Below are 27,912 nucleotides of genomic sequence, written 5' to 3' on the forward strand. Positions count from 1 at the left end.
TTACGGAGATGTGCTTTGACCCACTCATGTGTATGCTTAATTTCTGTTTCAGGATCCCCCCGTTACACCAGTTACATTCCTCACTGCAGGGTCATTTGTGAAACTGAAAGGTTATGAAGGTGTCCGATCATTAAATGTTTCTTTTGCTTTTCGTACATATGAACCCAATGGTTTACTAATGCATCACAGTTTCCTTACAAGTGGACATGTGAGGGTAAGTTCAGCACAATATCTATGTTGCATATAATCATTTTTGGTACCTGTGCTTAAATATTACTAGGCAATGTGATCTGGTAATCAGGTTGTAGTGGGAATAATGTGGTCATGTGTGATTAGATCGGCCATCATGAAATTAGTCTCCTCGAGGCCACACCCCCTATCCGCAGTTCACAGGTGCTGTGAGCTGTGATTTGCATGTCTCATAGTTTTGTTTTCATACTGTAGGCAGTGCATTAGGCCAGTGCCAGCTAAATGTCCATTGTCTCCGTCCGATATTGTGTGGTTTCAGTCTTCCGTGGAACGGTGCATTGATGTGTGTTTGGTAGTCACCGAATCGTAGAAGCAAGGACCTGTGTAGAATTCAGAAAGATATTCAGAAACAATTTAAAATTGTTGTATCTAACATACTGAGGTTTTTTGCTGATCTGGAATAATATAAAATTTTGCACAAGCTCATAAAATGACAATAAAACCTTATGGTATTTCAGAATCAACTGTGTTCTATATTAACAGTGCAGTAATGATGGCAAAATCTCTAGATGTCATGTCTTGATTCTCCAAGAAAGGGATATAAATGAAAAGGGAAATCTACAGAATTTGATGGTGTTTACAAAAAATTAGTGCCAGATATCATGGTCCGATTATAGTATCCAATAAGTAGGAAAATACAGTGATCTGGATGAAAAAAATATATTCTTGCTCAGAGACCTGCTTTCTTTGTCTTCCCTGCTCACTTGGTTTTTGATACAGAAAGTGTAATGGTGGATGGACATTTTAAAAGGAATGCAGAGACATTGCAGCTACAAGAATGAAGTTTTGTGTACAGTGCATGTATTGCTTGCAGAGAACAGTAGTATTGTAGTATACTTCAATAAAACTTGGCATTCACAAAACTATACCCGCAAATGTATTTTGCTCAACTTCAGTAAGAAGTGGCCTGCAAGTACTAGTTACTTTTTCCTGTATTGTATATCAATGATTTGGGTGATGGGTGTGCAGTGTGGAATGGTCAGTTAAGAGCTGCAAATAAAAAAATTTTTGGGAGGTAGGGAATATTCTGGGTCATATTAAAGTGAGATGTTGGAACTAAAATCCTGGCAGTGGCATACAAGTAATCGCACTTGCTGTGCAGGGATCCTCTCACAAGTAAAATGTGTTGTGACATGATAAAATAATAACGTCTCAGATGCTACCAAAATTAATTTTATAGTTTTCTTAACACCTTTCTTACTGGATGTTTCTACAAAGTCCAACAAAACCCAAATTCATTAGTGACAGTAATTTTCATTAAACATGTTTATTTATTTATTTATTTTCATAGCAGTTGGCAGGAATTTATTTTTAGAAATTAATAACAGAGATGTCTAATTTTTTGGAATTTTTACTATAATTTGAAATTACCACTAACTGGCAGTGCTGTAAGATAGTGAGATGACTTTGATGTGCCTATTTCCATGATGGCTGCTACAGATACAATCACAATCCACTTCAAAGTAGCACACATTGCAAACAGGAAAAGTAATTGCAGGAAATGACGTTGCAGAAAGTCGTGAGAACTTCTTTAAATTTCATTAATTTTACTGGTAGTAAACATGGAAGGCGTTATATAGCCGACAGAGAAGAAAACAGAATATGCAAGCAATTGTTGACAAACGAAAGTAAGTCAGTGTTGCTCAGTTACGGAAGGAGGGGTGCAATGCTGAGTGGAGCAGATTCGAGAACCTGCCCGAAAGCAGAATAAGTAAAATTCACACAGTAAATATTGCACTGATGAAAGTCTCATTAGACACCAATTTCTATTATGTTATTAGGCAATATAATTTTTTGCAAATAATTCACAGCTTTTGTCATGCAGAACTGTACTTTTAGGCTAGCAAAGAAACTCTGCAGAAATTTTTAGTGTGTGGTATTTGATTTTAAAAGGCGCCAGAATTAAGTGTGAAAAGTTTCATCGTACAGCAGTGCCAAGTAATGTGTCATTGTGGATGCAGAGTTTCATTTCGCGTTTACTTCTCCTGTATGACTATAACCGGAAATTTTCAGATACTCTTGTAGAAATGGACAGAAAAAAGTAAAAATGTATAAAGACAAACTTTTGCTATTAATAAACCCTTTTACGGCTACAGGCATGCTCTCTACATGCCGTGCTAAGTGTGTTTTTGTTGCTGTTGTACTGCTCACCAAATGCTGCTACTTGTTCCATCCACATACTTATTATCTGATTTTAAAACTTCGTGTAGCCTTCATTTTAGCTCATACATTGCTGTGTGTGAAATGTAGATAAGGTATCAAAATTTTATTTAAATTTGGAGTACAATGATATCTTGTTCTTGAGTTATTGGTTTTTATACCTGGTGGGCAGTTGCATGCGGAGTGCACAGTGCCTGCGCTTCGGGAATTGTGTGCCCGTAAAAGTCATCATATTTCATAAATGATTCAGGATATGAAAACAAATGACTGATAGTACACAAAGAGGTACATATATCATACGATAAATACTTGTAACTTATTTATTCACTGAGATGCAGACGAAACTTGTCTGCAGCAGGGAGAGTGGCAATGGGATGGGTAAGCACATCAATAACGCTTAAGGGAAACTCAGAGGTTGCGTTTAAACATAATCTCAGCACTGGGGAGCAGCGGAGCATGACAAAGTTATCTCATCCACAGCAGTCAGAGGGCTAAGGTGCACTAACTTTCTCTTCTTTATTCCGCTGATAAAATTTTGCAAGAAAGTGGTTTGGTTCCTATTCACACTATGTTATCTGGACTTAAAACCTGTAGGAATTGTCTGTAATTTTCTAAATAATAAGTTCTATAGTTTTTGTCATACATCTTGCACTCGAACCCGAAAAAATTACAGTTACTGCTTTTTCTGGCAATAAAAAGTTGTTATATTTCACATAGCCTTACGCAAGCTTCTCAGTATTATGCTACTTCAGGAACTTGAGCATCTGTTTTGTTGCTTTTATATTCGAGCAGCTTTTCAGTTGGCCTCAAATACTGAGTGGACCTCCTTCAAGACGTTTCCACCAGAGAGAAATTTGTGGTGGTCTTCAGGAATTGAAACCTAGTCATCAGGTTTACTAGCTAATAACACTAACCACAAGAACACACGATCAGTTGGCTGTCATTTTTGTGACATTATCTTTTACCCTTATGGCACTAGATGATTTTAAAGGCCATACATCGTACCGAGAAAGTGTGTGATGACTATTAGTGGTGAAACACTTTGGCAGATGAGGAAACTGGAAAATACAAAGTGTATCAGAAAAAATTGGTGAATCATAGTCGTCTTTCTCTTGTACATTTGTTTCGCATTGGCGTCGGGTTGGCACAGTTATTAACCCTTTGACTGCAACAGACGTGCTCCCTGCATTCTGTGCTGAGGGTGGCTTTTGTTATGGTTGTACTGCTTGCCAAATTCTGGTGCCTGTGATGAGAGGTGGCGCTTCATCTGATATGAAGTACTTATCATTTGATTTTCTTGAAAAATATTAGGTGGAAAAAATTTGATTTTCACTCATCTTACAGTTCGATATCTTCACTCGATAAAGGACTGAATTTGCTTTCATTATTCATCATAGTTACTGTACTGTATCAAATTAAATAAAACGAAATTTTAAAGGTTTTTCAGAGGTGAAAATGCATTTCACAAACTTTGAGTTTGGCTGATTTTACCACATACATTGCAGTTAATGAAATGTAGCTTAGATATCGATATTTACTGAAAATTGAGAGGAGAACGATATCTCACTTCATTCTCGAGCTATCTCCTTCAAAATACTACCCTCCACAATTGATACACCACTCCCAACGCTGTTTCCACTTCCAGAAGCAGTCTTGGTATGCCTCTTGGAGCTATACAAGAAACTATGTTCTTTATTCTTTAAGGCTGAAATTTTCAAACTTTAATGAGGAAAATCAAATTATAGCTGAAAAAATGCTGTATAATGGAGTAATTTCATTTTGTAGTCTTCAAAAAGAGTATATTGCAACAAAACACAGATCTCCAGGCTTCTTGATCCTTATCTTTTATGATGTCCTCACTGCCTCTGTGACCAGTCTGTGCTTTTCAATCTTCCTGAGCTAATCTGTATTTTGGTTTTGGTGATATTTGTTTTACGGGTGTTGGATGCTGGTCTGAAGCATATTTCTTGGTCTAACATTTTGTTTTCCAATGCTTGTTTGAGTTAATAAATAAACCCTGACAGTGTCTCCAGCACTGGAAGATTAAACTTTAGACAGAGAAAGATTGACCCCAGTGATACTTAGTGCAAAAAAAAAAAAAAACATGAATAAATTTTAAAGTGTCACAAATAAAAAACTGAAAAAAAACCATGTATTAATGTGAACTCTGTTGTGATTTTCTTCTCTTTGATTTCTAATGTTTAAGAATGTATTTATAAGGAATGGTGTAAATCTATACACACTATCACCTAGTAAATATTTATCTTGAATCCTTCTCGTTTGAAATAACATTCTAATTTGTGAGTTGTCACAAATCTGTCTGCCCAAATATGGAGAATTATGATTTTCTATTGCAAAACATTTTCGCATTATGATCACCAGGTGACTAAGTAGGTATATGAGTCCTGTCAATAACACCTATTACTCCAGGGAAGATACTAATCATATAGAAGTCCAGAATAACTAAACAAACTTCATCACCTTCCAGGAATTTCACATATATGGGTCTCAGCAATTTGGTTGTTTCTGGTACCACATTGATGCATCAACATATAGTTGATTTAGGTCTTCTATTACCATTTGAAAAGATCCAGTAGCATAGAAATGCAGAGTTGCAAGCAGCTATTTTCATGTGTTCCAGGAGTTTGTCATTCATTATGTAGGAATGGTCATTGCACTTAGAAATTACTCATTCAGGCCATAGATTTTCTAGCCGATCTATGTACAATAACTGTGCATCAAAATTATGCCCCATCTTCACAGCTAAAAGTCATGAACTGCAATAAAGTATCTAAATTACCTTCATAACAGCTCCTTAATATTCCAAATACAGTGGACCTATCTTATTTAAATGAAACTTCAAATGGTTTGAAGATCCAAAATCGGCACATCAGTTTTGATCATCATAACATTTAACAGACATCGATAAAATGAAAAATTGAAAATTAGACAATTGTTAAAAGATTGGGCAGTCATCAAATTCATAAAAGAAGCTTGGAGAAACCGGGGATGAAACTGCTTAGTGACAAATTCACTTGACATTTAAGTTCTCTAATGAGTACTGTGTTCATCCTTTCACAGTTATTTCTGCATGAAGGAAAAGTGAAGGTGAGAATAGTTACAAGTGGGAATCCAGCAGCACTTCTGGACAATTATGATGAGCGCTTTGATGATGGACAGTGGCACTTTGTCATCCTGACTGTTGCACCTAACCTACTCGTGCTGTCAATTGATGGCAGACCTATGAAGACAGTGAGATTAATAGCCATGACCACAGGATCATCATATTATGTCGCAGGTTGGTATTGCTAGAGGTTCATACTGTTAACTTTAGGAAGTAAAGGTGTACAAGTACTTTTTTGAAAGAAGTGAAATGTGGACAGTAATCTGTACATGCAGGAAAAGAGCAGAAGTTTTTGAAATGTGTTGCTACCTACAGGAAAATGATGAAAATTAAGTGGGTGGATGAAATAACTAATGAAGAGTTAATGAATCAATCGAATGAAACTATTGGGTGGGTGCTTAAGTTGTAATATTTTTACGTAAGTTTAATAAATACAACAGATACCTATAACAGAGACTTCAGTCATCAATAATATATTCTCCTTCACTATTTACAACAATCTGCCAACACTGGAGTAGGTTGTCTGTTCTGCGACTGTAGAAATCATGTTTTGAGATAAAGATCTCGTCTAACTATGTTCGGAGTGTATATTCATCCAGAAAGAAAGTACCGTGAAAGTTGTTCAACAGAGAGCAGAAAAGGTGAATATTTGAGGTCGCAAAATCAAGTGAATAAGGTGCTTGCAGAATGACTTCCCAACCCAACTCGTGTAGTGTGTTTTTTGTCAGTCTAATGAAATGCAGGCATGCATTTTCGTGATGTAACATTAGTCTACTCATAGCTAATTTGCTACCGATGTATGAGGCATGTTCAGAAGGGAAGTACTGTTTTGGAAAAAAACTCATAAAACATTTCAAACCAAAATTTATTTTTACAAGAAAGAACTTATCTTAAACTATTTTTCTGTGTAGCTGCTGCCATTGTTCAGACATTCATTATAGCAGGAAACTATTTTCTATGCCACCTTCATAGAAAGATGCCGCCAGTGAAGGCAGTCACTCTTGAGCATTATTTTTTGCGTTGTCATCACTGTCAAAGCACCTTCTTCCAAAGCCACGCTTAAATTTCAAGAATATGTCGTAGTCAGAAGACGTGAGATTGGGGCAGTACAGCATGGAATGCTCAGTCAAGGCATTGCGTTGTAACGTCGTACATATGTGCCCCGTCGTGCTGATATCACTCAAAACCTTATTCTGAAAATCAGTTGGAAGCAGTTCAATCACCCATCATACAGCCTCGATTCCACACCTTCTGACTATCACTTGTTCCTGAATTTAGAAGTGTGATTTTGAAGTAAGTCGCTTTGACAGAAATGACAGTGCAAAAATCGATGTTCAGGAGTGGCTGTCTTCATTTGTGGCATATTTTTATAAAAAGGGCATAGAAAATTTGGTTTCCCACTATGAAAAAGTCTGATTAAATTTTTTAAATCTTATTGGTACACATATTCCTAATGTATGTTTGCACTTTCCGCTGTTTTGAATATTTAGTTTATTTTTGACAATCAAAAACGTTGTGTTCTTCAGTGCTTGGTGAATTTTTGCCTTTGGAAAAGATGGATCAAAGAATTTGCATGAAGTTTTGCTTGAAAAATGGAATAAAGTGCAGCACCACTTTCGAAATGTTGACTATGGCTTTTGGTGAATCAGCTGTGAGTAATACAAGAGTCTACGAGCAGTATAAATGTTTCAGAGAGGGTCAGGGGGATATTGAAAATGACAGCCACCCTGGACGCACTAGTACATCAATTACTGACGACATTGTGGAAGAAGTAAAGAAAATGTTTCTGGAAAACCGCCGAACCACCATTAAAGAGGTTGCTAATGATGTTGCCGTGTCCTTTGCCTCATGTCAAGCAGTTTCTTCAGATGTTTTGGGCATGAAACAAGTAGCAGCAAAGTCTGGTTGAATTTCAGCGAAAAACGACATTGCGTAGACATCTCTAAGGAATTGCTGTATGAAGTCGACACTGATCAAGAATGTCTAAACAATGTTATAAGAGGTGATGAAACGTGGGTATGCTTGTATGATGATGAAACAAAGGCCCAGTTGTCCCAGTGGAAACTGTCTGAAGAACCATACTGTTTGCTTCGATTACAGTGGGTTCTCCATCATGAGTTCCTGCCTTATGGTCATATAGTCAGTAAGGAAAACTACCTGGGAGTTATGCACTGTTGGCATGAAGCAATTCAAAGAAAACGACTAGTATTGTGACAACACCACTCGTGGAGATTCCGTCACAATAATGCTCTCTGTCACACCCCAATGATTAGTTGTGGTTTTTTTTTTTCCCAAAAAAACAAAATTGTTTTGTTGTACTAGCTGCCGTATTCGATGGACGTGGCCCCTGCAAGTTCTTTCTACTTCCGAGGCTGAAGGCAACCATGACTGGACAACGTTTTGCCACCAGTGATGAGATAAAAAGAGAACTGCTGAAGGAGCTGAACACCTTAACAAAAAATAGTTTCAGAAGTGCTTGCAGATTGTAAAAAGTGCAGCCACGTGTGTATTATATCTGAGACGGAGTACTTTGAAGGGAATGAGGTAGATGTTGATGAATAAATAAAGATTCTGTAAGAAAAACAAAAATTCTCATTAGTATTTGATCACACCTAGTATTATGCAACAAGAGTAATGGCCTGTGTTTTTGTAAATAGTTGTTAAGTTCGTTTCAGTATAGGATAATATAAAAGTATATGGCTTACGGTTGTATTAGTAGTGGTTTGCTGTGCATCTCAGATGTTACAACATGTATTACAATACTTGATCCTGGAATGTTTTTTGCTTATCTGTCAATTTTTTTGCTTTTTGTAATTTCTGTATGTGATGATGTTTATAATAGCATGTACATAGGTTAGACGGCATTCTCCAGTGATGCTCTAAATTTTATATGCACAAATCAATGATAATGTATCTAAAAACAAAGATGATGTTACTTACCAAACGAAAGCGCTGGCAGGTCGATAGACACACAAACAAACACAAACATACACACAAAATTCAAGCTTTCGCAACAAACTGTTGCCTCATCAGGAAAGAGGGAAAGACGAAAGGATGTGGGTTTTAAGGGAGAGGGTAAGGAGTCATTCCAATCTCGGGAGCGGAAAGACTTACCTTGGGGGGAAAAAAGGACGGGTATACACTCGCGCGCACACACACACACATCCATCCACACATATACAGACACAAGCAGTGTCTGTATATATGTGGATGGATTGTGTGTGTGTGTGTGTGTGTGTGTGTGTGTGTGTGAGTGAGTGTGAGTGTATACCCGTCCTTTTTCCCCCTAAGGTAAGTCTTTCCGCTCCCGGAATTGGAATGACTCCTTACCCTCTCCCTTAAAACCCACATCCTTTTGTCTTTCCCTCTCCTTCCCTCTTTCCTGGTGAGGCAACAGTTTGTTGCGAAAGCTTGAATTTTGTGTGTATGTTTGTGTTTGTTTGTGTGTCTATCGACCTGCCAGCGCTTTTGTTTGGTAAGTCACATCATCTTTGTTTTTAGATATATTTTTCCCACGTGGAATGTTTCCCTCTATTATATTAATATAATCAATGATAATAGGTACATTACAAAAGTTGTGTAACTATATTTTTTTTAGTTTCTCGTACAAAGATATTTGTTCAACGTTATGTTGTTATTTATGTGGTATGATGTGTTATGAAGTTCCTAAATATCATTTCTCTTTAAGGATATCAGTAAAATTATCTTGGCACTTTTGTATGTTTTAGTTTCATTTGCTCATTAAGAACTTCATACGCATTTAGTTCTTCTGGGATACTTATTGTTATGTCCTTTTGAGTACCTTATGCTAAATTCTTACTACTTCCCCCACCCCCCACCCTTTGTAGGTGCATGTAAAATGTAGATTGATTGCTCTCACTGTCCTAGGTGTATTCTTTGTGCCTTATTCTGAAATTTCTTCCTTTGCCATCTCTGACAGAAGTGCAGTCTCACTGACAATTCTCATGTGATTGATTTATTTCCCTGAAACTGAGTCCCTTTCCAGATTTCACTTTGGTTTCGCTTATTTCTAGGTCAGCGTAGGGACTGGACATCAGATATGAGTAGAGTTATGACATATACAGTATATGGACTGGATAATAATATATATATATATATATATATATATATATATATATATATATATATATATATATATATGCACACCTCTCCCATCTCCTTCCTCACTAATGCTTTTCTCTCAGATTCATTGGCTCCTGTAACTTCTGACTAGTTTCCTTACACGTAGGTGATTATCTTTGACTGTATCATTTTATCTTCAGAACTTTTCAGTAATTTCACTTTTAATTTGACACAAGAAATATTTTTTTCTACCTGGTGTAAAAATGCAAGTAAGTTGCAATATGGACAGTTTAGGAAATTTTGCATTGAAAGGATCATGTTCATTACTAAATTTAAATTGTATTAAGTTAGCACAAGATATACTCCTAGAACACAAATATTTTGTTTTGATTCTGCTTGAACATATAACTGTGTGGTGTACATTTGTGTATCATGTTATTTGCATGTGATGAGGGACTTGAATTACCATTCTTGAAAACATTTTGTTAGCTTGGGCTCAATAAAAACTGATGTCTTTTTGTATGTCTGCATTTAGGTGGAGTGACTGGGACTCCAGGTTTTGTTGGCTGCATGCGTTTGATTAGTGTGGATGGAAATTACAAGCCACCAAAGGACTGGACGTCAGATGTGAGTAGAGTTTTGAAATTTGTTTTGAAATTTTGAAAGCTGTAATGCTTGTTGAACATTACTGTGTTGTACTATGTATAATAAAATCCCAATTTAACAAACCCAACCTTAAGGGGAGCTGGAGGAGGTAAAATCCAAAAAATTGAGATTCCCCCCCCCCCCCCCCTACCAAAAATTAATTGGAACATTCCTCTTTAATGTAAACTTTGAATTATTGTTCTACTCGCCCTAGAAGTGGAGTTATTACCATTTTCCCCCATGCCTGCAGAGGAAATGGGCGGCCGCTGAATGCATCTGACACCCTCTCGTGACTTCCTGGCGAACTGCTTGGGATTTTCTCGGCCTGTTAACGCATACAGCGCCTTATGTTACGCATACAGCGAGTGTGCAAGGGTTGGCTACATTGTTTTCTGTGACAAATGAAGCGCTAAGAGTGCGGAACATCGTCTCTTTACTGTTTACTGTTTCGAATTAGTTCAGTGTTGCGCCTGTTGTTGGTAGTATTGTACTTCTTGTGTAAAGCGTTGTTCTGGTTACGATGCCACGTTTTAGTAACCGTGTATATAAGAAGAGGAAGAACGTAGGGAAAAGAAAATTAATACTAATACCAAGTTGCGATACTACAATTACTGAAACAGTGCGTTCTTCTGCTAAGCAACACATGGCCAGCCATAGCCCTGTGACATCTTCTAGCAAGAAGCTGACGGGTGGAAGTGACAGATTTCGTGAATATGTTAGTGACAGTGATGATATTAATGAAGTACTGAGTATTGGATTATTATCTTCTGTGCTGAAAGAAAGTGTTCTATGCAAAATGTGTTCAAGTGTAGGAGTGGGACTAGAGATAACAAAGCACTTTGGTTTAGCTTGTGAGATGAAGATAATCTGTGCATGTTTCAAGTATCAAGTGACTTTCTACAATTCACATGCAAGTCTCTGGTGAAAATGGACGATCTAGAGTGTTTGATGTGAATGTTCGACTTGTGTATGGTCTTCGATCCATTGGAAAAGGGTCTGCTGCTGGTAAACTGTTTTGTGGTATTATGAACTTGCCATCGCCTCGAAGCAAATTTGGGCACTACTGTGAACTGGTAGGATCATCTGTTGAAGATGTGGCTTTGGAAACCATGAAGGAAGCAGTGGAGGAATCTGTAGAAATGAACGGTGGTTCTAGGAATTTGGTAGTGGCATTAGATGGTTCCTGGCAAAAGAGGGGTCATAAATCCCTGAATGGGGTTGTAACTGCTACTTGTGGTGATAGTGCAAAAGTTGTAGATGTTGCAATATTATCAAAACATTGTAGGTGAAAAAATAAAATCAAAGGAGAGCACAGTGGAACTTGTGAGGCAAATTTTAGTGGATCAAGTGGAGCAATGGAAGTGGATGGAGAGAAACAAATTTTTGAACGTTCGGTTCCCAGATACAACGTTAGGTACAAATACTACCTTGGGGATGGTGACTCCAAAGGTTTCAAGACTATAGAGGAACTGAAACCATATGGAAATGAATTTGTAGTTGAAATGTTGGAATGCATTGGGCATGTGCAAAAGCGTATGGGTGCACGGCTTCGAAGGCTGAAACAAACTTTGGGTTCAAGTAAGGTCAGTGATGGAAAGACAATAGGAGGGAGAGGCAGGCTTACTGATGAGGTGATTGAACGTCTACAGAGATACTATGGGTATGCTATAAGGCAAAATACTAGTAATGTTAGTGACATGTGAAAAGCAGTGTGGGCATTGTTCCTTCATACTGCCTCTTCCAATGAATACCCTCAACACAGCCTGTGCCCAAAAGATTCCTGGTGCAAATATAATGCAAAAAAGGACTATGATCACAAACATGGTTTGCCAGCAGCTGTGATAAATGCAATAAAACCAATTTTTCATGACTTATCACAGCCAGAATTGTTACACAAATGTCTACACGGAAAGACGCAGAATCCTAATGAGAGCGTAAACAATTTGATTTGGAAAGTGATTCCTAAAAGGGTGCTTGTAAGCATAAAAACACTGCACTTTGGCATTTATGATGCAATAGCAACATACAACCAAGGGAACAGTGTGAAGTTCTGAAGGCATTAGGATTTACAGCTGGGGTGAACACTGTACGAGCACTAAGAAATATTGACAGAGAGAGGATAAGAGGAGCAGAAAGAAGAGAAAGGCATATGAAGTATGATGGAACAACAGGCCAGAAAAGAAGACAGAAGAGGAAGCTCTTGGAGGATGAAGAAGAAGACCCTTATAATCCATCCTATAGTGCAGGAATGTATTGACAAACTTTGATAGCCGTTTCCTGTAAATTAGAATTTTTCGAATATAAGGAACATTTTATCAAAATCCACTCCAGCTAGAGAGATGAAATTTTTATACAGCACTCCTAGTGGTCAAACTTACATTGTAACACAGCCATTTGGCAATATGTTCAGTAGTTTCATTTCAGTTAAATTATAAAGCAGTTATTTGTAAAGAAATTTGGGTCATTCATAAAAAAAAATAATTGCAAGGAAACTGGAAAAGATACTCCAAAATCCCTCTGTCATAACTGCAATACTAAACCACTCTATATGTAAAAAAAATTCAAATTTTTCTATTTGGTAGTTTATTCATAAATGTTCCTCAAACTTAGTGATTTTAACATGGGCAGCATAGGCACCTCCGGCTCCCCTTAAGGAAATCCTACTTTTAAAGAATATTTCCATTACTGGTGAAACTGGCATAAGAAGAGTGGCGAAATTCCCATAAGAACAACGTTATTCTTCCCCACTTTGAGGAAGCGCTACTTTTAAAAAAGCCTGCTGTTATGGAATAAGCACAGAGTGTTCTGCCAATTAAAATCCAGTTTTTGTGCAATTCCTGACACGTCTGAGTGACTTTGACTTTTCATTTTCTCATAGGTCTTACTTTGTGTGTTGATGCATTAAATGGTAATTAATTGTTTCACTCGACACTTACATAGATTGTAGTTTTTTGGATTAGTTATTCAGGTTCCCTTGTAGCGATACTGGAAAGCGTGTTGAACAATTCCAAAATGAATATCTGCCCTGCGTAATATTTGACTTAGGTCACTTGATCTGATGATGTAGTCATGGAGTGTACAAATGTGAGATGTATAGTTCTTTGGTTATTGAAGTAAAAGAGTCATCAGTTTTACTTTTGTGAAGATATAGCATGAAAATGTAGAAAGGTTACAATTCAGGAAAAGCTGATCTTCCTCAATGTTGAAGACAATCATAAGATAAAATTTTCCGGCATGGTGAAGAAGCACTGTTTCGTACCATCTATGTTATGCAAAATACTCAAAAAATAAGGAAGTGTTCTTCAATTCTGAAGCTCCTCTGGATCCAACAGAAACAACATTTGTAAGTCTACAGGGTTGGCGAGAAGTCACCGTATCCACAGGTATCGAATGAGAAGATGCTCTGTGTTGCTGCAACCATATGCATTCTGTGAAGCCCCTTTCTGTGAGCTGAGGTATTGGCTGTGTTTGTGATGTGTAAATAATTTGCGCCATTCACAGTTCCTTCAAAAAAGTACAATCCAAGTAGATTTGATGTCCTCACTGTCAATGTCCATATGTGAGGCAGATTCCATTCTAACTCAACTGTATAATGAGGATTCTCTTACAGGGGTACAGGGACTTCTCACCCTCTCTGTACATTCAGTGTTGTGGTGAATATTATTTAAAGTGGGCTCAAAAAATTATAAGTAGCAACATTCTTATAAGCAGAAACATGCTGCAAGAGAAGCCTCATAAAATCGCCTTGAGATTGGCGTTTAAAATTTCGGTGTACCCAATAGTTGGTTGGATTATCTCAAAAACCATCATAATGTGTTGTTCAGGGAGTAAGTGGAGAAAGTGTGGCTGTGGATGTAGAAAGTGTAAATTATTGGAAGAAAATTACATGAACAGGGAAATGCACCCAGAGGCAATTTCAACATTGATGAAACTGATGGCTTTTATAATTTAAGTCCTGCAAAAACATATTCCCATCAGGGAAAAAACGCCATGACGATAAAAAGGTGAAGAAAAACTGATTGCACTATTGTGTGTACACAGTGACGGAAGTGAAAATTTGGCTCCACGAATAAAATGCAAATTTGCTTGTATTATTTTGGTGCATAAATTCATAATATTTTTTTGTAAGTGTAATAAATACAACAGACACTCGTAACATATTTTGTAGTCATCAGTAATCTATTCTCCTTCACTGTTTACAACAGTCTGCCAACGCTGGGGTAACTCTTCGATTCTGTGACTGTTTTGTAGCAAAGAACTTGTCAAGGCATTTTCTCAGGAGTTTCCTTGAAGATGATTTGATAGAGTGCGGACAAGATAAAAATATGAGGCTGCGAGATAGGAGAATAACGTGTGTACAGAATGACTTTCTAATTCAACTCCCGTATACTGTCTTTTGTCAGTCTAGCAGAATATGCATTGTTGTTGTTATCAAGTAGCAAGACTTTACACAGTCCTCCTGATTGCTGTTTGTTCTTGGATTACCTCTGCAAGATGTCTTGAGTTGTCAACAATAAATGTCAGCCGTGCTGGGTGCACTCAGGGAAGCAATTTGTAGTACACTACACTGTCGCTGTTGCACCAGATTCGTAACATTACCGTTTGTGGATGTTCTCAGGTCTTTGTACAGGGAGTTGCTGCATTGTTTGAGCTCAGCCATCCTCTCCTTTTCCTTGTTTACCATAAAGACACCATTTCTCATCACCAGTAATGATATGCGATATGAGTGGTTGGTGTGGTTCACGAGCCAGTTGATGAAGAGGAAGAAGAGATGCACTCGTGGCCAACCACCAGTTTTTGTGATTTTGACTTAGAGCATGTTGTACCCATACACCCGATCTTGTAACCTTCCACATTGCGCGCAAATGTTGCACAATGGTGAATTGATCACAGTTCATAACATTTGCCAGTTCTCGAGTACATTAAAATGTGTCATTGTGGATTGATGTGTTTAAACGATCTTCTGGAACATGGAGAGTCACTGATGTCAAAATGATCATCCTTAAAATGATAAACCATTTTCTTACCATGCTCTGTCAAATGGCATTATCCTCATATGTGGTACTAGTATTTCTGGCAGTCTCTGCCACTCTCGCTCCTCCGTTAAACTCAAATAGAAAAATATGTCAGAAATGTTCAGATTTCTCCACTTGGCAATCCATTTTCTAGCATTTGCAGCTCCACTCATTATCTTCAAATAATAAAATGACAATATGTAACACAAATAGCAACAACGAACTACAAATAAAAAGGGCAATCAAAAAATAAACCCATAGCAACTGGAATACCAACATGCAAAACAAAAACCTCTAACAAACTACCTAATACTAATGAGTACAACAGCAGTGCCTGGATGAGGTCAGAAATCTTTGAGATTTCTCAGGTGTTTTGATACCAAGATGGGTGCAGCATTATTGATCAGTGCCCTGTGCATCTCGAGGAAATATCCCTTCAGGGAAATGTAAATGTGTTACTTCCTCTGAACAGCACAAGTCTTCGGGAGAATCTGGACCTGGGCATAATACACTCTGTTAAACCTGGATATGGATTAGCAGTTGTGCAAAAGCCTTTTCATTCTTTATGAGGAAGTAAGTGATGAGAATCAGCATTTTTAGGCTCTTTATGTGTTTGAAAAGTCATTCTCCTTATATCAGCCTCACTCATTCAAAGCACAGCTTGTCCTTTCGACGAAAATACTCTGTGAACTTTTGATGCAGACCAACAGTTAGATTCTACATTCTCACATTTCCAGAAAGCATTTGACACTGAAGACTGTTACAAAGGTCCAAGCACATGGTATAAATTTCAGATATCTGACTGGTTTGAAGACTTTTTGAATGATAGAATGCAATATATTACCCTAGATGAGGCGAGTGTTTGTCAGAGACAAGAGTGCATGCAGGAATACATTTACTTACAAAGCACAGTGTTTGTCAGGCCGAGAACTTTGAAGCTCACATGTATAGAATATATTCCTGATTTTAATTTTGTCTCTTTGGATTTTTGCAGGAGTATTGCTGCCCTGGTGAGGTGGTGCTTGAAGGTTGCCAAATGATTGATCGTTGCAATCCAAATCCCTGTGAACATGCGGGTGCCTGCCGCCAGAACTCCCACGAGTTCTTTTGTGACTGTACTGGAACAGGTTATTCTGGAGCTGTTTGCCACACGTGTAAGTCCAGTGACAAAAAATTATTTCTCTTTTTTTCAAATTTTAAGTGTGGACAGACACGAGCAGGCATTGTCTGCTGGGGGAGCGAATGTTAAAACTATTTTGGAAATAGCCACAAGTTGCACTTGTTATTTTTTTATTTACTGATTTCACTCTTAAAATGAGCAAGAGCATTGTCAGAATATACACTGTAAAAGACAGAAACTGAGCAGCATGGAAAACTTGCTTTGACATTAATGCCTGAAGTTGGCTGACAACACTAAAGAGTAACCTGGCTCTACTATAGTACTTAAACGTACGTTTAGTAATAGTAGTAGCAGTAGCAGTAGTAGTAGTAGTAGTAGTAGCAGTAGCATGGTATTCTGCCGTACGGCAGGTCTTGTCATGGGTTAAGCCTCTTACACTTTTGTCTGTCCATAGCCAGTCTTTTCAGTTCTGAATATTTGCCTCCTTTAATATTGTCCAGCATTTGATATCTTCTTTTTCCCTCCACCATTCCTTCTATTCCCTCCTTCAATAAACAGTCCCTCCTCTAACAATGTCCAGTCCAGTTCCGTTTTCTCTTTATGATTACTTTCAGCATGTTTCTTTCTTCTCCAACTCTTCTTAATAATTCTTCATTCCTTACTCAGTCTCCCCATTTCACTTTTTCCATTCTTCTCCGTATTCACATGTCTAGTGCCTCCAATCTTCTTTCAGCCTCCTTCCACAATGTCCAGGTCTCTGCATCATACAGTGCAATGCTCCAGATGCAACATTTGGCAAGTCTTTTCCTCAGATCTTTGTTTAGTGGTCCACAAAGTAATTTCTGTAACTTATGTTTAAAGTATAGTAATAAATGATGACCTTGGCAATGCTAAAGAATAAATTGACTGTACAATGCTACCTGTAACATCCGTTGTATAGTGTATCCAAGGATAAGAGAGAGAGAGAGAGAGAGAGAGAGAGAGAGAGTGTGTGTGTGTGTGTGTGTGTGTGTGTGTGTTCAAAATATATTATAATTTATCAAAAAAAAAATTTTGATAAATTTTTCCCACGTGGAATGTTTCCCTCTATTATAAAAATATATTATAAAAAAGATGTATTAAAAATGTCTGTACAAACATGCATTTAAAATTACTCTTTCTAGAAATATTTATTAAATGAACAAAATGAATGTAATTTGTGTAGGTTCTTCTAGTTATTTCATTACATGCTGCAGATAAGCAACAAAAATATAATACTTGCCCTATTATCTTACCTCAAATATTTTTATAAATGGTAATTTTGAATGCATATATGTAAAGACATTTTAATATGTATTTTTCATAATATATTTTGAAATATCCTGTAATTTTTGCAGATGCATTTTGAAAGTTTAGCAGATATGTGCAGATATGAGATGTCTATACACATGCCCATAAAAAAGGCAGTTAAAATCTGACTTCCATTTTCTGTAGTTGTAAATTATCTTTGGATACACTATACCATCGATGTTTCAAGTACTATTGTACAATCAGTTTAATCTTTGGCACTGTCAGTGCCACCATTTACTACCGTACTCTAAATCTAAGTACTAAAGTACAGCCAGTATAATCTTTATTGCTGTCAGCAGACTTTATGAGGTGTTGGGTGACTGGAAAGATCTGTTTCTGTACAAGGTTGGGAGGGTAATTATGATATGTGAAGGCCCCAATGAGACCCTCTGCATATTCAGAGGGGGCCCGCCCTTCACTACAGGTACAACGGCCATGGGTGACTGGGCTGTATGGAAAGGGCTTCTTGGTGTGGAGTGGAGAGCAGCTGTCAAAGTGGAGGTATTGTTTGTGGTTGGTAGATTTGATATGGACGGAGGTTCTGATTTAGTCATCTTAGAGGTGCAGGTCAACATTGAGGAAGGTGGCTTAATAGGCTGAGTAGGACCAAGCAAAGGGAATGGGGGAGATGATGTTGAGGTTCTGGAGGAATGTGGATAGCGTGTCCTTACACTCAATCCAGATCAGTAAGATGTCATCAGTGAATCTGAACCAGGTAAGGGGTTTGGGATTCTCAGTGTTGAGGAAGGATTCCTCTAAATGGCCCACGAATAGGTTGGCATAGGATGGTTTCCATATGGGTGCCCATAGCTGTACCCCGAATTTGTTTGTAAGTAATGCCTTCAAAGAAGAAGTAGTTGTGGGTGAGGATATAGTTGGTCAGAGATTCTCTCAGTAGTGGCACAGTAACTGACTACAATGGGGCATCCTAGGTTGTTGGGTTTATGGACTTTAGGAAGCATGCAGGAGGTATGAGAGTGGGTAGTGTTAGTGGTGAGGAGAGAGATGGACTCTGGGAGGGGTTCTGGGATGGGCTTAAGGATTTGAGGAGAGACTGGAGATCCTTAATGGGATCACTGTGGGACAGTTTGTAGGTGCATGAATCTGACAGCTGGTGGAGCCCTTCTGCCAGGTAATCCATGTGGTTCAAAACAACAGTGGTGGTGCCTTTGTCAGCAGGTAGGATTATAAGATCGGTATCCATTTTTAGAAGGTGGATTACGGATCTTTCTGCAGCTGTAAGGTTAGTGTGCATGTTGAGGGATTTGGGGACTGATGGTGAGGCAAGATTCAAGATTTAGAATTTCTGGAAAGTTAACAGGGGGTGATTTGAGAGCAGTGTGGGTGGATCACAGTTGGATGGAGGAGTGAACTGAGTCAGGCAGGGTTCAACTTTGGTCTTTGGTTGAGATTGTTTGGACAGTTGGTGGCGAGTAAGTGTTTCCTCCGTAGAGACTGGGAGAAAAAGAGAAGATCTTTAACAAGTCCTGCATGATTGAACTTGGAAGTGGGGCAAAAGGTGAGGCCTTTGGAAAGGACTGATACTTTCGCGGGGCTAAGGCTTTTGGAGGAAATGTTCGTGACTGTGTTAAGGGTCTGTTTAAGTTCTGGATTATGTGTGGTGGTGGGAGAGAGTTTGGAGGGTGGGGTAAATGTAGCATGTCTACGACCACAGGGTTTGAAGCTTTGAGGGGATGTGGGGGCAATTTGGAGGTTGTTCTAGAGGTGGTGGACAGTGCTACTCTTAGACGGGAGTAGGAAGTGAGCAGGTTGGAGAGATTTTTGAGGTGGCGTTGTGCGTGTTGCTCTAGTTCCTGGAGGGCAAGAGTTCAATGTGTGTCATGACATCAGAAATTTGGCATTGCATAGTCAGAGAATTTTAAAGATGGAGAGAAGGTATTGCAAGAATGTATAGTCCTAACTAATATGGTTTTGCAGGATTATGTTGGTGAGGGTTAAGGTTTGGCAGAATGTGAACAGATGGATGTCATTGTGGAAATAAGGGTGGCAGCCAGAGATAGTAATTTGATGGAAGGCCATTTGGGGGATTCTATGAGTCATGCAACCCTCCCCCCCCCCCCCCCCTCCTCTCTCTCCAGCCCCCCCCCCTTCCCCTGCCCCCCCCCCTTCCCCTGCCTCCCCCCCCCCCCACACACACACACACACACAAACACGCCAAATGTGAAGTGGCTTCTTATGTTACAGGTATGGTACACAAGAACGTTCTCGCAATTGATATTCCACTAATGACAGCCATCCGCAGCACTTCTTATAACTTACCAACCAGTAATTAAAGCCAGATTGTAGGCCACTTCCTTTGATGACAAATGGTTTCAATTTATGACTGTTATGTTGTGATTAGGAACTATTTATACTAACTAGACATGTTCCTGAGTTAATATTTAGACCCACACACAATGTGACTATTGTTGAAATTCATAGCAGGAAAATTGTTGGGCATCCTGGCATCAGATAGCAATGAAACTTAACATATATTGTGATAAATTACGAAAAGCGTCAGTTTCCATGTATTGCGAGCCATAAATCTGTTGATAGTCACCTGCTATCCTCAGATTTATGACATTATTGCTCAGGCCCCAATAAAATGGCAAATTTAGGTGTATTTTGTATAAAAGAACATAATTTTAATGTTATTTGTTCTTGTGTCATTTAAGGCTCGTCAGTCAAATTGTATGTGTCATGGCAGCACAATGTCACACAGTAACAGTATAGTGTGGTAAAAGTTGAATATTGTCAAAATGCTATTGGTCAGTCACATATCTTGCAAAAAGTCATACAGATTGACATTGTAACTACTAACTATCTGAGCTTTTTTGCAGTGGATGCAGTAAATGTAACCACTGACTGTGTGTCATGACATTTGAGTGGTCAAAAAGCACAGAATGGAAAATCCAGTATGGAATATTAATAACAATAATAATAATATGAATTAAGGTAGATTGCTAGTAACTAACATAAAGAAGTTGGACAAAAATATGAAAACACCAGAAACCCAATACATTACCATGCCTAAGTCAGTGTTGAAAAGCTGTTGGCATTCAAAGCAGGTACCAGTCATCTTGGAATGGATGAATACAGATCCTGTAGGGTTTTCAAAGGAGTGTATACCATTCTTCCTAGAAAATAGTAGCAAGTTCAATTAGCGATGAAGGAGATGTTAGCAATCGTGCATCCTTTTCTCCAAAGTAGACCACAAAGGCTCTTAGTATTAAGATCTGCTGATTGTGGTGGCAGGGGAGATGTGACAATTCATCCTTGCTCTCACAAAACCAGCCCTAGATGATGCGAGCTGTGTGAACAGGAACCCTCTTGTCTTGGAACACTGCATCACTATTGGGGAACAAACATTGCACCACGGGATAGACCTGATCGGCCAAAATGGTCAGATAATCATCGGCAGTAATAAGGTCTAGCAGAGTAACCGCGACGACCGTAGAATATCGTGATATGTCCACCCGATCACTGAGTGCCCACCGTGTTTCACTCTTGGGATGTAAACAACTCAGCCAGAAGTTGGAAACAGCGTGAAATAAGACACGTCTGACCAAATTATTTTCTTCTATTGCACCACAGTCCAGGTTTTGTGGGTTTGACACCAAATTTTCGTGTTGTTGGCATGTGCATCTCCGAAGAGTGATTTTTAGATTCCAGCTTGCTATGCAATTCCCTGTTTCCAGAGCTCCGTTTGGGTTTTGGTGCTGACAGGGTTTACAAGTGCAATATTCTGTTCTGCAGTGACTTTCACAGCTGTTGTTGTCTTATTTTTCATCACATTTTTCTTCAGTTACTGTCTGTCATAATCAAACAACGAGCACTTTTATCCGTATTGTAGCTTAGTGGATAATCTTTTTGCTGCTTTCCCCGTATGTATTATAAGTCCTTGAAATGGTGCTTCTGAAAACATCAAACACTTAGCCTGCCTTGGCTATGGGAGTACCCACTAAACCAGCACCGACAATTCTGCTACATTCGAATTCACTTAGCTCAGACATAATACAGTCACAACTACACAAAACATTCTTCTGACTGCAACTGATACATGCAATGTATTGGGGTATTGCACAAGTGCCATTTGTGCTAGTGTACAAAGACCGCAACTTTCAGGTTTGGCTAGCATATGCTCAAGCGAGCATTTCTCGTGGTGTGTCCATATTTTTGCCAGAACCCATGTAGAAGAGGTGTTGAACAACAGACAGGCACATTTAGCAATAGACTGAGTTATCGGACAAAGCCCTTCTTCAGATTTAGGCCTTATAATCTTACCTGCTAACAAAGGTTCCATCACTGTCATTATGAACTGCACAAATTACGTGGCTGAGGGGCTCCGCCTGCTGTCAGACGTGTCTGCCTACAAGTCCTGCCACAGTGACATCATTGTTGAAATCCAATTTGATGTGTTCCCCTCAAATCCTAGCTCCATCCCATAACATCTCCTCTGCCTCATTCCTCATCCCCACTACTTCCCACACAGCTAACTTCTACATGCTTCCTAAAACCTTAAACCCAAGTGGCTGTGACACACCATTCTGGTTGGGATATTGCAGCTTCACTGTGCTTGTGGAGCAACACCTTCAGCTTGTTACCCATAACCTATCCTTGTATGTGAAATATACTAACTTTCAACAGTGCCTGTCCTTTTACCATTCAGTGCCCTGCTCATCATTGTGAATGCCACCTCCATCTATACTAACATCCCCACTGTCTGTGGCCATGCCATCACTGAACACTACCTTTCCTAATGCCCAACTGATGCCAAACGTGCCATCCCCTTCCTGGTCATCTCGACTGTCTGTATCCTTTCCCACAATTTCTTCTCCTTTAAAGGTATCAGAAAAACAAAGGAAGCTGCAGTGTAACCGCACGGCACCTTCCTGTATCAACCTATTCGTGGGCCGTCTAGTGGAAACCGTCCTACCCACCAAGAGTCCCAAAACGCTCGTGTGATTCTGATTCATTGATGGCATTTTCATTACCTGGACTGGGGCGAAAACACTGTACTCATAGTCTTCGATAACCTCAACACCTTCTTCCCCATTTGCTTCTTCACCTGGTTCTCCTAAGTCCAACGAACCACATTCCTTGTTGAATACCTCCACCTCACAGATGGCCTGTTCACATCAAACCTAACGAACACCGACAATACTTCCATTCCAACAGCTGCCACTCATTCCACACCAAAAAGTCTCCGAATATTCCAAGGGTCTCGCGGATTCGCATGCGTAAATTATTCTCCACACCTCAGCATGGCAATTCGTGTGCAATACTTGGTCTGTTATTCTGTGCAAGCTTCTTCATCTCCCAGTACCTACTGCAACCTACATCCTTCTGACTCTGCTTAGTGTATTCATCTCTTGGTCTCCCTCTACGATTTTTACCCTCCACGCTGCCCTCCAATGCTAAATTTGTGATCCCTTGATGCCTCAGAACATGTCCTACCAACCGGTCCCTTCTTCTTGTCAAGTTGTACCACGAACTCTCTCTTCTCCCCAGTTCTATTCTCTACCTCCTCATTAGTTATCTGATCTACCCATCTAATCTTCAGCATTATTCTGTAGCACCACATTTCGAAAGCTTCTATTCTCTTCCTGTCCAAACTAATTATCATCCACGTGTCACTTCCATACATGGCTACACTCCATACAAATACTTTCAGAGACGACTTCCTGACACTTAAATCTATACTCGATGTTAACAAATTTCTCTTCTTCAGAAACACTTTCCTTGCCATTGCCAGTCTACATTTTGTATCTTCTCTACTTCGACCATCATCAGTTATTTTGCTCCCCAAATAGCAAAACTCCTTTACTACTTTAAGTGTCTCATTTCCTAATCTAATTCCTTCAGCATCACCCGACTTAATTCGACTACATTCCATTATACTCGTTTTGCTTTTGTTGATGTTCATCTTATATCCTCCTTTCAAGACACTGTCCATTCCGTTCAGCTGCTCTTCCAGGTCCTTTGCTGTCTCTGACAGAATTACTATGTCACCGGCGAACCTCAAGGTTTTTATTTCTTCTCCATGGATTTTAATACCTACTCTGAATTTTTCTTTTGTTTCCTTTACTGCTTGCTCAATATACAGATTGAATAACATCGGGGAGAGGCTACAACCCTGTCTCATTCTTTCCCAACCACTGCTTCCCTTTCATGCCCCTCGACTCTTATAACTGCCATCTGGTTTCTGTACAAATTGTAAATAGCCTTTCGCTCCCTGTATTTTACCCCTTCCACCTTCAGAATTTGAAAGAGAGTATTCCAGTCAACATTGTTAAAAGTTTTCTCTAAGCCTACAAATGCTAGAAATGTAGGTTTGCCTTTCCTTAATCTTTCTTCTAAGATAAGTCGTAAGGCCAGTATTGCCTCATGTGTTCCAATATTTCTATGGAATCCAAACTGATCTTCCCCGAGGTCGGCTTCTACCAGTTTTTCCATTTGTCTGTAAAGAATCAGTGTTAGTATTTTGCAGCTGAGACTTATTAAACTGATAGTTCGGTAATTTTCATATCTGTCAATACCTGCTTTCTTTGGGATTGGAGTTATTATATTCTTCTTAAAGTCTGAGGGTGTGTCATACATCTTGCTCACCAAATGGTAGAATTTTGTCAGAACTGGCTCTCCCAAGGCCGTCAGTAGTTCTAATGGAATGTTTCTTGGCCTTACTGCTATCGAACACTACCTTTCCAGGCGCGCTATGGATTCCAAACCAATAACCTCCTTCCTAGTCTCCATGACCAACTATATCCTCACCCACAATTACTTCTCCTTTGAAGGCATTACCTACAAACAAATCCGCGGTACGGCTTTGGGCACCCGCATGGCACCATCCTATGCTAACCTATTCATGGGCCATCTAGAGGAATCCTTCTTAAAAACCCAGAATCCTAAACCCGTCACCTGGTTCAGGTTCATTGATGACGTCTTTGCTATCTGGATTGAAGGTGAGGACACCTTATTCACATTCCTCCAGAAGCTCAACAACTTCTCCCCCATTTGCTTCACCTGGTCCTACTCAACCCAACAAGCCACCTTCCTAGATGTTTACCTCCACCTCAGAGATGGCTACATCAGTACCTCCGTCCATATCAAACCTACTAACCACCAGCAATACCTCCACTTTGACAGCTGCCACCCATTCCATACCAAGAAGTCCCTTACAGCCTAGCCACCTGTGGTTGTCACAACTGCAGTGACGAGCAGTCCCTCTCAAAATATACTGAGGCTCTCACTGCTTCACTGACCACAGTTATCCTCTCATCCTTGTACAAAAACAAATCTCCCATGCCTTATCTTTCCAGTCTCCCGCCATCTCCCAAAGTCCCACAATCCAGCCACAGAGGAGCATTCCCGTCGTAACTCAGTACCATCCGGGACTGGAGCAACTGAATTACATTCTCTACCAGGGTTTCAATTACCTCTTGTCATGCCCTGAAATGAGAAATGTCCTGCCCACTATCCTTCCCACCCCTCCTACTGTGATATTCCGCCGTCCACCGAACCTACACATTATACTTGTCCATCCTTACGCAATCCCTGCTCCCAATCCCTTACCTCATGGCTCATACCCCTGTAATAGACCTAGATGCAAGACCTGTCCCATACATCCTCCTACCACCATCTACTCCAGTCCGGTCACTAACATCACCTATCCCATCGAAGGCAGGGCTACCTGTGAAACCAGTCATGTGATTTACAAGCTAAGCTGCAACCGCTGTGCTGCATTCTATGTAGGCATGACAACCAACAAGCTGTCTGTCTGCATGAACGGCTACTGACAAACTGTTACCAAAAAACAAATGGACCACCTTGTAGCTAACACGCTGCCAAACACGCACACAGGCACACAACTGCAGTCTGTGTGTGTGTGTGTGTGTGTGTGTGTGTGTGTGTGTCATCTATTGTTACCGAAGGCCTTACTGGCTGAAAGCTTTATTTATGACTGTCTTTTTGTTTGCCTATCTGCAACTCAGCATCTCTGCTGTATGGTGAATAGCAACATCCCTTTTCGTAATATTGATAACAGCAATCAAATAGAAATACCCAATCTAAAAAACAAGAGATGACAGAAAGAACAATGAGAAGATGACAGGGGAGACACTGGGAACAACTTAAGTTTGACAAAAGTGAAATCACAGTAGTCTCGATGTCAGGTGGCACGGTTACAATGAACTGGACGACTGTACCAAACACGTTTGATGATTTCTTCAAAAATCTATATACTGCAGCTAAGGAAACAAACACTCTGATAACAGACTGTGAGGATGACTGCATTCCAAACAGTGCTACCAGAAGTTCAAGAAAAAGAACACAAGATGTAGGACACTTACAGAAATAAAGAGGAAGATGAAAATGGGCCACAAAACTCACTGGGAGACTGAATGCTGCCTTCAGCTGTAAACAGTTCAAATAATAAGGTTTACCTCATGAGTAATGGAAAGATGCATGGTGGCTGCAAGAAGGGACAGAACAACTGATACATCTATAAGAGGAAAGACAGGAGTTGGGGATGTGATAGTGACTAGTGAAATTGAAATGGATTTGGGTTGGGGTTGGGAATACAGGGAGATGAAGTGGCGGGATATAGACGATGGACAGTCTGTGTCGGATTCTTTGTGATAATGAAAGGCCTCTAATGGAGGATGAATGGAGAACGTAAAATAAACAAGCATGACAAACTTGGATGCACAAAGCCGAAGATGGTAATTTATGGAGAAGTCTGAACGTAGCCTGTATCCAGCAGTGAATGACAAATGGCTCTAATAATGATGATGATATTGTTGATAATGATGATATTCAGTAAATATGTTGCTAAAACTTTTGTTTCCTTTACTGCTTGCTCAGTATACAGATTGAATACCATCAGGGAGAGGCTACAACACTGTCTCACTCCCTTCCCAACCACTGCTTCCCTTTCATGCCCCTCGACTCTTATAACTGCCATCTGGTTTCTGTACAAATTGTAAATAGCCTATTTACTCCCTGTATTTTACCCCTGCCACCTTCAAAATTTGAAAGAGAGTATTCCAGTCAACATTTGTCAAAAGCTTTCTCCAAGTCTACATATGCGAGAAATGTGGGTTTTGCCTTTCCTTAACCTATTTTGTAAAATATTTTACCATACAGTAAAGCTGCATGCTCTCGGGAAAAATTACGGCTGTAGTTTCCCCTTGCTTTCAGCTGTTCGCAGTACCAGCACAGCAAGGCCGTTTTGGTTTGTGTTACAAGGCCAGATCAGTCAATCATCTAGACTGTTGCCCCTGTAACTACTGAAAAGGCTGCTGCCCCTCTTCAGGAACCACACATTTGTCTGGTGTCTCAACAGATACCCCTCCATTGTGGCTGCACCTGTGGTACTGCCATCTGTATCGCTGAGGCATGCAAGCCTCCCCACCATGGTTCATGGGGGGAGGGGGGGGGGATATATATATATATAATAAAGGGAAACATTCCACGTAGGAAAAATATATCTAAAAACAAAGATGATGTGACTTACCAAATGAAAGTGCTGGCAGGTCGACAGACACACAAACAAACACAAACATACACACAAAATTCAAGCTTTTGCAACAAACTGTTGCCTCATCAGGAAAGAGGGAAGGAGAGGGAAAGACGAAAGGATGTGGGTTTTAAGGGAGAGGGTAAGGAGTCATTCCAATCCCGGGAGCGGAAAGACTTACCTTAGGGGGGAAAAAAGGACGGGTATACACTCGCGCACACACACACATATCCATCCACACATATACAGACACAAGCAGACGTATTTAAAGACCAAGTCTGCTTGTGTTTGTATATGTGTGGATGGATATGTGTGTGTGTGCGAGTGTATACCCATCCTTTTTTCCCCCCTAAGGTAAGTCTTTCCGCTCCCGGGATTGGAATGACTCCTTACCCTCTCCCTTAAAACCCACATCCTTTCGTCTTTCCCTCTCCTCCCCTCTTTCCTGATGAGGCAACAGTTTGTTGCAAAAGCTTGAATTTTGTGTGTATGTTTGTGTTTGTTTGTGTGTCTGTCGACCTGCCAGCACTTTCATTTGGTAAGTCACATCATCTTTGTTTATATAGCGTTGGTATGTTGATAGAGGCACTAACAAACACAAACACACACGCAAAATTCAAGCTTTCGCAACCCACGGTTGCTTCATCAGGAAGGAGGGAAAGACGAAAGG

General features: G+C 39.6%; 1 protein-coding gene across 2 annotated transcripts in view; it reads left to right on the forward strand.

Annotated features, from left to right (window-relative positions):
* LOC124719061 (neurexin-4) overlaps nucleotides 1–27,912 on the forward strand; it is a 166,944-nt gene that overhangs the window by 73,601 nt on the left and 65,431 nt on the right. For both annotated transcript variants that reach the window (XM_047244732.1, XM_047244733.1), the window contains exons 8-11: nucleotides 53–214; nucleotides 5,491–5,707; nucleotides 10,152–10,243; nucleotides 16,271–16,430. In XM_047244732.1, the coding sequence (XP_047100688.1) occupies nucleotides 53–214; nucleotides 5,491–5,707; nucleotides 10,152–10,243; nucleotides 16,271–16,430 (631 nt within the window). The remainder of the gene's footprint in view (nucleotides 1–52; nucleotides 215–5,490; nucleotides 5,708–10,151; nucleotides 10,244–16,270; nucleotides 16,431–27,912) is intronic.

This window comes from Schistocerca piceifrons, chromosome 10 (genome assembly GCF_021461385.2).
Source record: "Schistocerca piceifrons isolate TAMUIC-IGC-003096 chromosome 10, iqSchPice1.1, whole genome shotgun sequence".
Taxonomy (NCBI): Eukaryota; Metazoa; Arthropoda; class Insecta; order Orthoptera; family Acrididae; genus Schistocerca; species Schistocerca piceifrons.